The sequence below is a fragment of the Lucilia cuprina genome, chromosome 4, assembly GCF_022045245.1.
Source record: "Lucilia cuprina isolate Lc7/37 chromosome 4, ASM2204524v1, whole genome shotgun sequence".
NCBI classification, from domain to species: Eukaryota; Metazoa; Arthropoda; class Insecta; order Diptera; family Calliphoridae; genus Lucilia; species Lucilia cuprina.
The window spans coordinates 42,124,675-42,138,963 of NC_060952.1; the positions used below are offsets into that span (position 1 = coordinate 42,124,675).

Sequence of the window (14,289 nt, forward strand, 5' to 3'; positions counted from 1 at the left end):
AAATAAAAATTTTACTCATATTATTTATTAGCAACAAATTTGGATTGTTGGAATGAATTTTTACAAATCAATACAAATGAGAATACAAATACAACAAATAATAATGTTGCGGTTGCTACAACAGCACAACCACAACAAGCAATGGATAATTTAAGACAAGAAGACTGTAAACAACAATTACACATGCAATTGCAACAGCAACAGCAGCAGCAACAACAAACACAAAACATTATTATAAATGCAGTGCCATTGATAACAATACAAACCACAAGCAATAATAAAAATGTATTGATACAACAGCAACAGCAGTTGCAACAGCAACAGCAAAGCAATACAAAAACTTTAAATAAAGTGAATACCATTAAATTGACACCCATAACAAGTACGGCTACCATTAAGATTATTGAAAATAAACAGCCTTTAATGCAGCAACAACAACAACAGCAACAAAATATTATTAAAACTGCTTATATACAAGCCACACCCAGTAACGGCTGTGCTGCAGTGACTGCCAATAAAAGGCATTTGTCCAACAATCAATTAAACAATAATACCTTGGAATCTAAACGTTTAAAAAGCAATATAATGGATATGCAAAATTCCAATACAACTTCACAATTGTTGCAACAATTGATAACAACACCACAACAACAGCAGCAACAACAGCAAACATCTACTAAAACTACCAAAGCTGTTTTGGAAACAAGATGGTCTTCTAATGAAAATCAAGCTTTAACACAGCAACAGCAGCAAAAACAACAACAACAACAGCAGAAACAATCAAATAGTGTTTTGAAGAATCTTTTGATTAGCGGTTGCGATGTAAGTGCCGGTTACTGTATTGTACCCATGAGACCCAAAACAAAACTCGCCAAAGCATAATGATTTTAATATTAGGATTTAAAAGAAAAAAAAAACATAAAAAACGACATAAACAAAAAGAAACGCTTAAAAATCACTAAGAACAAAACCTACAACAAACAAACAAACGCATAATTATTACAAACACCTGCCTCTTATTTCATTTTTAAATTTTATTTTAATTAGAACTTAAAAACTTCTAAACGAACTCATAATTTTTAGCACAAAATAAATAATGTGAAATACATTATTAGTCTACTACTTATATCCTCCTCACCCCTTTTAAAAACTCTTTTCAAAACACTGGAGTTAAAGTTGTGACAATTAATTTGTGTGGTTGGACAAGGTAACACACATCCTATTATTAGCATTTTATAACCTAAAACCAGCCTATCACAACTTTTTCTTACTTTAAAGTGTTTAAGAGTTTTTAAAAACGCTATTTGTATAAAAGAAAAATAAAGACGAACTTTGTTGTTCTAATATAATTTTTAAAAATATTCTCTTTTAGTTTAACTCTCTCACCTTGTAAATGGATCGATTTTATATAAATTATTATATCGTAAACAAATATAAAAAAAACAAAAATTATTTTTTTCTTTATTTTCGAAGAATTTATTTAATAATTAAGCTTTAATTATATTATTAGTGTTATAAATTTAAACGAGTAAATTAAATAAAACTAAAATTAGTAAAAAGAAAACAATTAGTCAAACAATTTAAAAATAATAATATTAAAAATAAAACTATAGTCATAGTAGTTTGTAAGTAGTTTAGTTTATAAATTAGTGTAAAAATATCCCACAAAACAAAGTGTTTTCTTTAAACTTTAAAAAACCAAAACACTTTTGTTTTGTTTAAACAAAACAAACAAGAAAATAGAGACTATTTGTTATATAACATAAAAAAAAAACAACCAGAAAATTAAATTTAAAAATAAAAAAACTAAAACCTGCTTTAACTTAGTTATACAAAGTTTCAATTTTTTTTTTTAATTTTATTTTTTTCTTTAAAAGTTGTTACATGTATTTTTATAAGTTTTTTTGTTATTACACTTTTTTTCTGTAAATAACATTTATTTTTTTATTTATTTTTTCCAAATTTTTTTTATACAAAGCAACAATTGATTTTTTTATATTTAAAAAAAATTTATTTTCTTTTTTATTTATGGTTGTTGCTTTTTCTTTGTATATATAGAGCAAAGCTGTATTTAATCCTTAAGTGTTTTTTTTAGTTTTTAATTTTGTTAATTTAATATTTTTTTATTATTATTATTTTTATAAACATTATTTTTGTTATATATTTCATTAACGAAAAAAACAAACAAACATCACATTTTTCTTTGTTTTAAAGACGAACAAAATAAAAAAATTATTACAAAAAATTTATTATAAATTTTGGTTTTATTTTTTTCATTTTAATTTATTGTTTTTAAAAGAACATTTTTATTAAACAGAGTTGGAGAAACAAGATTTTACATGTTTTTCTTTTAGTTCAAAGATCTTATTACTGCATAGTATGTCATAGAGTAAATTTAATCGCAGTTTCCTTTTTGATATGTAAGTATTCGATATCGAACAATTTGAATACTTTAATTATCGAATAATCCGTATCTGTATTCTCTCCAAATTTTACTCAAGAAGTATGGATCACTTACTACTACAGTATCCAGCCTGTGAGCTATCATTTTGTCTTGGGTTTAAACAAGATCTCCTTCAAATTATGAACAATAATTCCCCGAGAGTTAATTCTCTATTGTATGCTTTATGTATAGAAGAGGGATCTCCCCGGGAATTTATTATTCAGAATAGTTCTAGTAGTCACTATAACTATGGCCTATGATGTCGGGGATATTTCCCCGATGATTCAGAATAGTTCTAGTAGTCATCTAACTATGGCCTATGATATCGGGGATATTTCCCCGATGATGATGATGGGGATACTATTTGTAATTGGCTTAATTGCTTCTGGCATCCTTAGCTGTTGATCGTCAGTTTCTGAATTGATAACGTGCCCAGTTATTTGGCAATAGATGGCATTGATCTCCGTACATCTTTGAAAAGTTTAAAAAATTCTCTTAACTTTTCGATCAGCAAACAATGTTGGACATGAGATTCTCTAAAGTCTGCAGTTTGTCCTCTTCGGCTTTATAATAGATCAGTTTGTAGGACATCTAATGGCTGTAGTTAATTCTCCCATTATGAAGATCTCAGACAGCAACACAAGTATTAGTTTTAAGTACTTTTTATTTGTGACATAACAAGTTGAAGATCGTTCGAAATCTTCAGTCTGACAGAGATCATTCCAAAGTTGGAATCCATTGGGATTAATATGCACATGTTTAGATCTCATTCAAAATCGTTGGTTTGATAAGTTGGAAAAAACTTACAACATTCCGATCATCAAACGATCTTAAACATGATAAAGTAATTCAACTACGATCTATGATGTCAAGAGCTTCGCCTCTTTCGCTTTTTACTAGATCGGTTTGTAAGGCCTTAAATCATAAGCACTTTCGCTTTAGACAACATCGGTTTACCAGACCTTTGATAGCAGTCGTTAATTCTCAGATTGTGGAAATCTGTTTTAAGTATGTTATTTACAACTTCCGCCTTAATCATCAGTTTTTTAATTAATGATCATGATCCAGAGTTTTCACTGAATACGGGAACATAGTGTTAATCGTCATACTAACACTGACATCTGATTCTATATAAAATTACCTGACTGTCATAGAAATGTCAAAATACTGATACAGTTTGGGACCGCTTTTGATCACTACAATACAAGACAATCGTAGTTCCTAACTAACACTGACATCTGATTCTATATAAAAAAGAGCTGACTGTCATAGAAATGTCAAAATACTGATAAAGTTTGGTAACTCTTTTGATCTCTACAATACAAGATGTAAGTAGTTTCTAACGTAATACTAGACTTACCTTCTTGATATAAGTTTATAATTTAATGCAAATCTCACAATTTGAAAGTTCTTTATATAACTTTGTGATTGCTTAAGGGTTTTCATTTAAGTGTTCAAAAGCCTCACAAACTGTCACTTTCTATATTACATTGAATTTTTCACAAGTTGTATGGGATTTTACTTTTAAAATACTGACCGCCTATTTGAACTGATCGTTTTAAACTTAATTTTTTTTTCTAAATAATACAAATAACCATTTGTGCTAATTTACAAGTTTGCACACGTGTTTCGTGAATACCCTTATTGTAGTTACATTTTATTGAGTGTTTTCTTAAAAGAATTTTTCAAATATTTTGTCAGATGCAGTGTTGTATTGCAATATCGTAAAAAAGGTTTCAAATCGATCTATGAAGAAATTTTCCGATCAAAAGAGTTAGAAAGAATTTTTGATTAATTTTAAAACATTTTTTTGGAATGAGTTTTTAAATAAAAAGTAAACTCGATACAATATTTTGATAATTATATTTTTTGATTTCTTTAAATTCTTGTTTTCCAACTCTGTCAAACTTTCCATAATATTTTCAGTATTTAACACAACTTTTAGCAATATATTTTTTTAAAAAATTTTCTTTTAATCATAACAAAAACAACAAATAATATTAACTACTCTACCTCTTAACAACAACAAAGAAATAAACAAAACATAAAATATAAAGTTCAAAATTTTAGATAAATTTTTTACACAAAATATGAAAATAAACCAATAAATAAATAATGAAAACATTTGGAAAACTATAAAAATGAATATAAAAATTTTTACACAAAATTTTAAAATTGAGCGCTAAAGGTACAAATTGAAAATTAAATTTAAAGAAGATAAAAAATAATGAAAACCAAATTCAAAAGAAAAACTCAAAAACTTTTTAGCAAAAAATAAAAACAAAATAAATAAAAATATACATATTAGCCAATAAATAAAATATTATAAATAAATTGAATATAAACATATTTGAAAATATAACCTTAAATACCTCAAAAAAATAAACAAATTAAGTGACAGTTTGTAGCAAAGAAACTAAAAATGACGAAGACGAAGAGTAGGAGTTACCGAAAAGCAAAAAAATGGGTTTGATGTTTGTTTTAACAAAAATATTGAAATGTGTAATTTAACAAAAATTTAAACCAATAACAACAATAACAATAAAAAGCTTTAAACTAACTGAAAACAATAATTATTTTTATTATTATTTTATTTTCATTAAAATTTTCGATTTTTTTATATTTTCATGCTCGTGTGATTTTTTTATTTAAGTTTAATTATTAAGAATTGGTTAAAGTAAACTAAACTTGTTATAAATTTATCAAAATTAAAAACAAAAAAGAAATAAATGAAAAAAAATTGACTGTTAAAATAAACAAAATTTGTTTTATTTGTTATTGATTAATTATATATTTATTTTATTATTTTTATAAAGAAAATAAGTTTATTATTAAGTCTTTTTATAAAAAAGAAAAAATGCGTTCTTATATTTTGCTTTATTTTTAAATTCGCGTTTAATTAAGTGCGTGCGTGTATTTCGGGAAATCTTATTGATTGAAGCAGAATTTTTTTTAAATTGATTAATTGCAAAACAATTTAAATTGTGAGTGTGACTATATGTGTGTGTGCGAGATCTAGTCAGTTTTATTAAGAATTTCTAATTTTATTTAACTTAATTTATTGCAGCATATCATTGTGGGTGGCTGGTGGCATGCTTTGAAAATAGTCATGTCATGCTATTAATTTTATGATAAACTAATTTATTTTTTTGTTTTTTAATAGCAAATATAACTATAGCATATATTCTAGGTTATTTTTCAAAAAAAAAAAAAAAAACAATTAAGCTTTATTTACTGCCTGTTTCACAATATTGAAACAACATTTTCTTTCTTATAAATAAATTGAAAACAAAATCCAAATTTTAAATTTATTTGTTGTTTTCAATATATTTGTAAGAATAAAAATGTTCATTCTCATTTAGAGAAACCGGCAGTTTGTAATGTTTGTCAAAGAGAACATTTTATTTACAAATTTTTTTGTTTTGTAGAAAAATTCTCTTGTTTTCTGCAAAGAGTTTCTATTACAATTTTTTACAAAAAAGTTTTATTTATAAAATTTATCGGAACAGTATTTTTAAGAAAAGGCATTCTTTAGAAAGGTTTCCTTTACCAAAGTTTCTCTTGACATAGAATTTTCCAAAAAACGTTTCTCTGGAGGAAATTTTTTTAAGGAAAAAGTTCCTTTAAGCAATTTTCTTTAGATTTTTTTTAAAAAGAGTTTTCATTAGAAAAGTTTCTCTAGAAAAATTCCTCTACAGAGTGTTTTTTTTAAAAACATTTCTTTGGAAGGAAATTTCCTTACAAAATATTCTATAGAAACAGCTTTCATTAAAAAAAATTGTTTCTACAGAAAAGTTTCTTCAAAAAGATTTTTCATTAGAAAATTTTGTCTAAAGAGAGTTTTATTTAGAAAAGTTTTTCTAGAAAGAGTTTCATTAGAAAGTGTCTCCAAAGATTGTCTTCTTCAAAAAGGTTTCACTGGAAAGAATTTTCTCTATTAAAACGACTTTGAAAGGAGATTTCTTTACAAAATATTCTTTAGAAAAAGCTTTTTAGAAAATTTTCTATACTCATCATTCTAAAAATGTTTTCAGAGAATGACTTCTTTAGAAAAGTTTAACTGATGAGTTTTTATTAGCTTCTCTAGAAAAAGTTTTTTTATTATAAAATTTCATATTGAGAGAGTTTTTTCCAGGGAGTATTTTCTTAAAAAAATTATGTAAAGAGAGTTGTTTTTAGAAAATTGAATATAAAAGAGTTTTCTTTACAAAATATTCTCCAGAAAAAGTTTTTATTGAAATGATAGAACATTTTTCTTGATAAAGGTATTTTTAAAGAAGTTATCTTTGGAAAAGTTTTTCTAAATATAGAATTTTTTAGCAAAAATTCTCTTGAAGCAATTTTCTTTAGAGAAGATTTTCTAAAGAAAATTTTCTTCATAAAAGTTTATCTTAAATTTTGCTCTAGAAAGTGTTTCTTTATAAATAACTATTTGGATACTAAGATTACACAAATTTCATAACTTAAACCAAATAAAATTTACGATTCTATATAAAATTCTATAAAAAACTATTTAGTAATTCGCAACAGGAAATAAGTCCATAACTTTTTCTTATGATTGCTAAAAAATCAAGCCATAAAATTACAAATATAAAAATATCTTATGCTTAACACTAAGGCTAAGGTTATGTTTATTAATCAACAAAATTGTAGCCTACATTAAGGGATTTGATAAGAAATTTTTATGTATATGTAAAAAAAACTATAAAACTATATTGAATTTACTCATTTTACTGTGCCAAGCAATTAATTTTATTAAAAGTTTCTTCTTGTAACTATGGTGCTGTGGTTTTTAACCTCTTTACAATTTGATACATATTTTGTAAATGAAACCCAAATAAGTAAAGTGTGTGATGCCACAAAAACCATAAAAAAGCAAAAAAAAAAAAAAACATGAGCCGCATATTAAATAACATCGTTCAAATACTACTAAATCATATTGAAAAAACAATAGTTTAAATAAAAAAATTCTAAAAAAGAAGTACACAAATATAAAGAATATAATTTTGTATATTTATGATTTTTAATACATTTTAAAAATTTGTTGGAAAATCTGTTAGTTATCTTATTGATAACATTTCTATCAAAGGTTTATTAAACAAATTTTGTAAGAAAAATTGCCTTATAAATCTTTTATTAATAGCTTATAAATAACGTCCTTTTACCTTAGTTTGTAAAAAATTTACCCTACACGTGTTAAGCATTATATTCTATTGCCTAATTTTTGGTATTTTCATTAGATTGCCTATTTTAAGGAGTTAATTTTGTTTGAACGGTTTTTATTTTCAAATCATTATTTTCGAAAAAAAAAAACATGAGCTCATCATCATGATTTTTTAAGACAATTTGCTATTTTTTTATTTTAAATTAAAGAAAGTCCTTTAATTTTGTTTCTGAACATTTTATCTTCTTCTTATATGACAGAAAAAAATATTGTAAGAAAATCTACATACATATGAATGTATATATGTATAGAGAGTGTAATTTTTTCTATTGTGTGGCTGTATAAGTTTTTGAATTTTTATGTGTAACACGCTTTTTTCCTTTATTTCCTTTCCCCTTCACATTTGCTCTGGCAGTTTGTTGTTGTCTTGTCGGAAATGTATATGACATATTTTTATGACAGTTATGCGTAAAATTATTCTTTATAAAGATTACTTTGGAAGGAGAAAATTTCCTATATAGAGAGTTTTCTTTAGAAAAAGTTCTCTTGAAAGACTCATCGTTAGAAAAATAGCTCTCGAGAGAGTCTTCTTTCGAATGACTCTCTAATGAAAACTCATCGGGTTTTCATTAGAAAATCTTTTTTTAGAAAGAGTTTTTATTATAAAATTATATATATAGAGAGAGTTTTCTCCAGAGAGTGTTTTTTTATAAAAGTTTCTCTAGATCAGCGAAAGGCAGAGAGTAAAGAATTTGCTCTCTGACTGATTTTGTTGTAAACATAGGTACGTGTGAAAGAAAGAGTACAAGAGAGCTCAATGCCATTTGCTGCTCTAGATAGTGTTTTCTTTTAGAGACTTCTATGAAAAGTTTCTCTAGAAAAAGTTTTCTTTAGAGTTTCTAAAACAAAAGTTTCTTTTAGAATATTAGAAAAGTTTTCTTTAAAAAAGTGTCTTTAGAGGGAATTTTATTTAGAAAAGAGATATTTTACAAAATTTTCTCTGTACGAGTTTTTCCTTTAGAGTTTCTTAAGCAAAAATTTTTTAAAGAATATTAGAAACGTTTATTTAAAGTATTTTTTGTTTAGAATGTTACTTTAGAAACATTTTCTATATAAAAGACTTTTTATAGATTTCTATGGAAAAAGTATGTTTGTAGTGAGAGTCTTCTTTTTAAAAGTTTCTCTAGAAAGAGTTTATTTTTACAAAATTTCCTCCAGACAAGTTTTTTTTAAGTTTCTTTAGAAAAGTTACTTTTTTAATAGTTTTCTTTAGAAAAATTTATTTTTTATAAAATTTTCTCTGTACAAAGAGTTATCTTTACAAAAGTTTCTCTAGAGAGAGTTTTCTTAAAAAAGGCCTTTAAAAATTTTTTTAGGAAAATCTTTCTATAGAAAAATTTGTTTAGAAAAAAGTTTTCTGTAGAATAGAATATTTACAGACAGTTTTCTCTAGAAAGGTGATTAATCTGAAATGCCCTGAAAGCCCTTAAATTATGCTTTATAAATAAACTAATTATAAGCCTGAAAGTAGGCAAACAACTGTATTTTATCCTTTGAAGCTACTCTTTTTTCAATAATTTCATTTAATTAAACTTGTTATTAGAAAATATTTTATTACATTGTTTTGCTGCTATTATTTTCTCTAATACTGTTTTGTTTGTTTTTGTGTAGGTATATTATTATGGGCTTTTTTATTGCCTTCTTTCAGGGTCTTTTCGTTTATTTTTTTTTGCTTTTTATTTGTATTCTAAATTTTTTCCTTTAGTTTATTATTATTTTTTATTTTTATTTTAAATATGTAGATACTTTCACTTATTGTTCTTTTTTTGTTTTTCTTCTATACAAAAACAAAATTTAGCACATTTTTTTGTAAGTTTGTTGTTAAAAAGTTTTTTTAATACATATACTTTTTAGCTTTTTTATTTAAATGTGAAATGTTGTGAAAATAACATTTTACACCTAAACAAAAGAAAATAAAAATAAACCAAGAAATATATTTTTATTTAAATGATTTTGATTGCAATTTTTTCAAGGAAATAAAAATGATTTTCTTAAGGAAAAGTTATAAATTAAATAAAATTTTATTTTTTAGAATTTTTAGCAAATTTTTTTATTTTCTTTAAATTAAAGTTAAAAATGGAATTTTCATTACCTCTTGAGTTCAAGTTTTCTTGGATAGACTTTAATTGTAACTACAAACTAAAACTTTATGGATTCTTTTTAGGGTTAACAAACTTTTATAAGAGCCATAATATTATTTATATATGTATGCATGTATACTTTTAGGCTGTTACTTTACTACAACAATCTTTAAATCAGGTTGTAAAAGGGGTTTAGTGTGTGAAATATATAGAATTTGCTTAGTATTATGTAATAGTTGTGTGTGTATTTCAAACTTGTTTACTTATTTACTTAAGTAAATATATTGTTTACATTATGTGCTAGCACCTAAATGTATACTTTAGTTTTCTAATAATAATAATAATATTTGTTTATCATATGTAAGTGATAATTAAACTATTGACTTTTAATAAATAAATCAATTTCTTTGGTAAATATCAAATATAAAAATTTGTTTAATCTTTTCGTTAATGAAAAGTGAAATATTTTCAAATATGATTTTTTATTTGTTTTTGCATATATAAACATTTATGCCCGGAATATGCTTAAGGGATAATAGAGTTTAATAAGGATTAATTTCTTTAAAAGGTTTTCTAAGCATTTTGCTTGAATTTCTATCAAAAAAGAAAATAAAACTTTACTTTTTTCTTTATTTCACCTTAATGTATGCTTTAATTACATACATTTAACATCATACCTTAAAGTATGCTATGATTAGTATGCCAAAAATTTCTTCACTTTTCGAATTTAATTAATTTTATTGAATTTCATTTTGCTTTTCCTTCTGATTCTGCAAACATGTTGGCTAAAAAATAAAAAGCAAATAAATCAATATTTTATAGCTTAGCATCTTAAAGTATGCTTTAATATTAATTTATTTGTGTATTGCCAACATTAAAAATAACTTTGACTTTAATTTTTATTACTTATTACCACACGTTCCCTTAAAGTAGATTTTTAATGTTTTCCTAACAGGCCATATAATAAATTTTAGGAGAATTGTTTCTTTTCTACTTTTCGCTTTATAGGTTGTGAATGTGAAACTTCCGTTTTAATTTCAAGTAGCAAATAAATTATGCTTCCTTGTTGTTGTTGTTGCTAAAATTACAAAATAAAAGTTTAATTTATTACAAAATTTGTTTAAATTATATATAAACAGTAGGTATTCTATATTAACAGCCCTTAAAGTATACTACAAATTATAGACAGCTATTTACCCCTTAAATTATGCCTTAAATGTTTGTTAACATATTATAAAATACTTTCTAAGGTTTCTCTACATTTTTTCTCAATGTTTAAAACACAATTTGGTAAATTTATTTGCTTGTTTTTTTCGTAATTTAAAATATTTTTTTTGTTTTATTAAAAAAGAAATACACGTGCTATGAGACTTCAGTTCTAGGAAAGTAACATAATTAATGACTATAAATTATTTGCCCCTATTTTTTTAAATATATATTTTTTTCTTTTTCTTTAATTTTCAAACATGAATAAAAGAAATAAAACATAATTAAACGAACAATAACTACCTCTTAAAGAAAAATTAAAAAAATAGACAAATTTTTTTAAAGTAACAACAAAACTACCTCTAATGAAAAAATAAATAGCACAAATATTAAAGAATGACTATTTGTAAAGCAAGAAGAAAGGCTTAGGAATGTTTAAATATTAGAAAAATATTAGTAAAATAAACTAAAATAACATTAGGCTAAAATAAATTTAATATAAAAACTGCTTGGAAAATCCAAAAAATAAATTTTAATAGAAAATTTAGTTAATAGCAGAAAGTAATTTAAATTTAACAAGCAATAGTTAATTAGCAGTATTTTTAATAAGTATTTTTAATAATAAACTACAGCATACTTATAGGTGTAAAATATAAAGCATAACTTTAGCGGTTATTATATAAATAATGTAAAAATATAATACAAGAAAAACTCATTTATATTTATAAAATAATAAAAAGACTGGCATTTAAATTAAAAAAAAAACAAACTTGTAAATATTGTGTATATATATAAAATATAACAAAAACAATATTTAATTTATAATATTAATAAAAAAGGCTTTATAAATGTATAACTCTTAGTGTTAATGTAACAATTATAAATAAAACAATTTCTTATAGAAATTTTTGTATTACCTCACAGAGTAAAAAAACCTTTAAAAAAATATCTTGTTTTTTGATACTACCTCTTGATGTTAGAAAAATTATTAATAATATAATATGTTGTGTTTTAGTTTAAATTAAAATTATTAGTTTAACAAACAAACATTCGCACTGAAACTTGTTTTAATGTTATAAAAGTTTTGCACAATTTTTTGCCCTGAAATTGCTATTTTGTTGCCCTATGACGAAACACAGCATAAAGAGAACACTAAAGGTTTTGCCCTCACAAATGGCAATAGACAATCTATAACTGTCCAATAATGTGCATATTTTAAAATATTTCAAAATTTTGGAAAACATTTTAAAAAACTTAAGAAAGTTGCATTTTATTATGTTTATATTTATTGTTTAATAAAAAACATTCACTCTGAAACTTGATTTAATGTAATAAAAAAGTTTTGCACATTTTTATATACATGGCCAATTATATGTTTCTAAGTTCAATATTATAGAAAATTCAAAAAGTATCTTTTGAAAAATGAAAAAGTACAAAAAATTACCAAAAAAGTACCAAAAACTCCTCTTTTATGTATTTTCACTTATACCGAGCTCTATATGCTTAATTTCATGTTTTAAAGTTCAATATTATAGATAATCAAAAAGTAACTTTTAAAGAACGAAAAAGTACCAAAAAGTCGCCTACTTTTAAAAACTTTTATAGCTACTCATTTATTCTTTAAAAAAAAGTACCTTTTTGAAAACGAAAAAGTACCAAAAACCCCCTCTCTTTTATGTATTCTCAGTTATCCTGAGCTCTACATGTTTAATTTCATGTTCCCTTCTCGTATTTTGAAGATGGTAATGAGCGTTAAAGTTATTTTCTGAGGAGGACCTTATATGGAAGGTAGATTTAAATATGGACCGATCCTCATAAAATTCGGTAGATAGAGTGAATTTAGCACATATAAAACTTATTTACTCGCATTTTTAAAACAGTTATGACTGTTAAAGCTGTTTTTTTTTTCGGTTGGACACTTGTATGGGGGCTATACGAAAACGTGGACCGATATTGCTCATTTTCAATACAAAATATTTGTAAAAAATTTCAACCCTCTAGGTCTTTCCGTTCAAACTCTATCGTGCTTTCAACAGGTAGATAGACATGGCTAGATCGTCTTAGAACTATAAGAACCGAGCATATACATATATACTTTTGTAGGTCTATGATCATTATTACAATGCGTCACAAATGAAATGACAAAATCAATATATACCAATGCGTTACAAACGAAATGACAAAATCAATATATAACAATTTGTTTTTTTTTTAAATATTTACATACATATATTATGTTTTAAAAAGGGGCAAAAAGTGCAAAATTTTTGCAATTTATTTGCCTTTCATTAACATTTTAGCTTTGAAAAAATGGCAGATTTTGTTAACAAGTTTCAGTGCTATTTAAACTAAAAACTGTAAATAATAATTTAATACATTTTACGAAAATTTATATAATACTTTAAATGAAAATTATATAACCTATAATACCTCATACAGAAAAAAGAAAGTTTCAAATTACAATACAAAATATTAAATAAAATATAAATACAAATATACATCAATACATATTACACATAAAATATAAATATATAGACAAATTTTTATTAAAATTTTAATAAAAATTTATATAAATTAAATAGTAAAGAAATATACAGAAGTGTTATTACTATAAAATAGCATAACCCCAAGAAATAATAATTCCTGCCCATTATTTTTTAACTTTTTTTCATAATTTATTATCTAGCATTTTATTTAAATTACTTTTTCTAATAATTTTTTTTTTAAATTTTTAAACTTTTTCTTTTACCTTATGGATAAATGTCACATTTTTTTGACAACTTTATAAAAAAAAATGTTTGATAAATGATAAAAATGTTAAAAAAGACAAAAAAAGTTGTTAGGTCTAATGGTTTGTTTTACGATTGCTTGCTGTTCAAGTAATTTAAAGCCTTAAAAAACAAAACTTTTATCACAGTTTTTACTTCCTGACAACATTACAATCTTAAATGAAAAAAATCTTAGAAATGAAAAAAACATTTATATTTTTTGCTATTGAAATAAAAGCTGTAACAACATTTTTAATATCTTGACAAGAACAGTAGCATAGAGGAAAATTGGTGGTGGGTATCGGTCAAACCCCCAAAAACTGATAAATGTTTTAACATTAATTTGCCAGTAACTATTTCATTGTAATGAAAACCTTTACCTTTTTACCACCCTCTATCAATTTTATTCATCAAATAGTCAGTCATTTGCTGAGAGTTTATTTTTATCTAGAAAATCCTTTCATCAAAAAGTCAAGTGATTTTTATTTGCAAAAAAAAAAAACTAAAAAGGTGTAAAATTGTTGGAAATTATTTAGATTATGTAGAAATGTTATTTTTATACACAAT

At 24.1% G+C, this 14,289-nt stretch overlaps 1 protein-coding gene across 5 annotated transcripts in view; it reads left to right on the top strand.

The window, feature by feature from the left end:
* LOC111680930 (protein similar) overlaps positions 1–14,289 on the top strand; it is a 206,076-nt gene that overhangs the window by 177,641 nt on the left and 14,146 nt on the right. For all 5 annotated transcript variants that reach the window (XM_046948397.1, XM_046948398.1, XM_046948400.1 and 2 more), the window contains one exon: positions 32–822. In XM_046948397.1, coding sequence (XP_046804353.1) covers positions 32–822 — 791 coding nt within the window. The remainder of the gene's footprint in view (positions 1–31; positions 823–14,289) is intronic.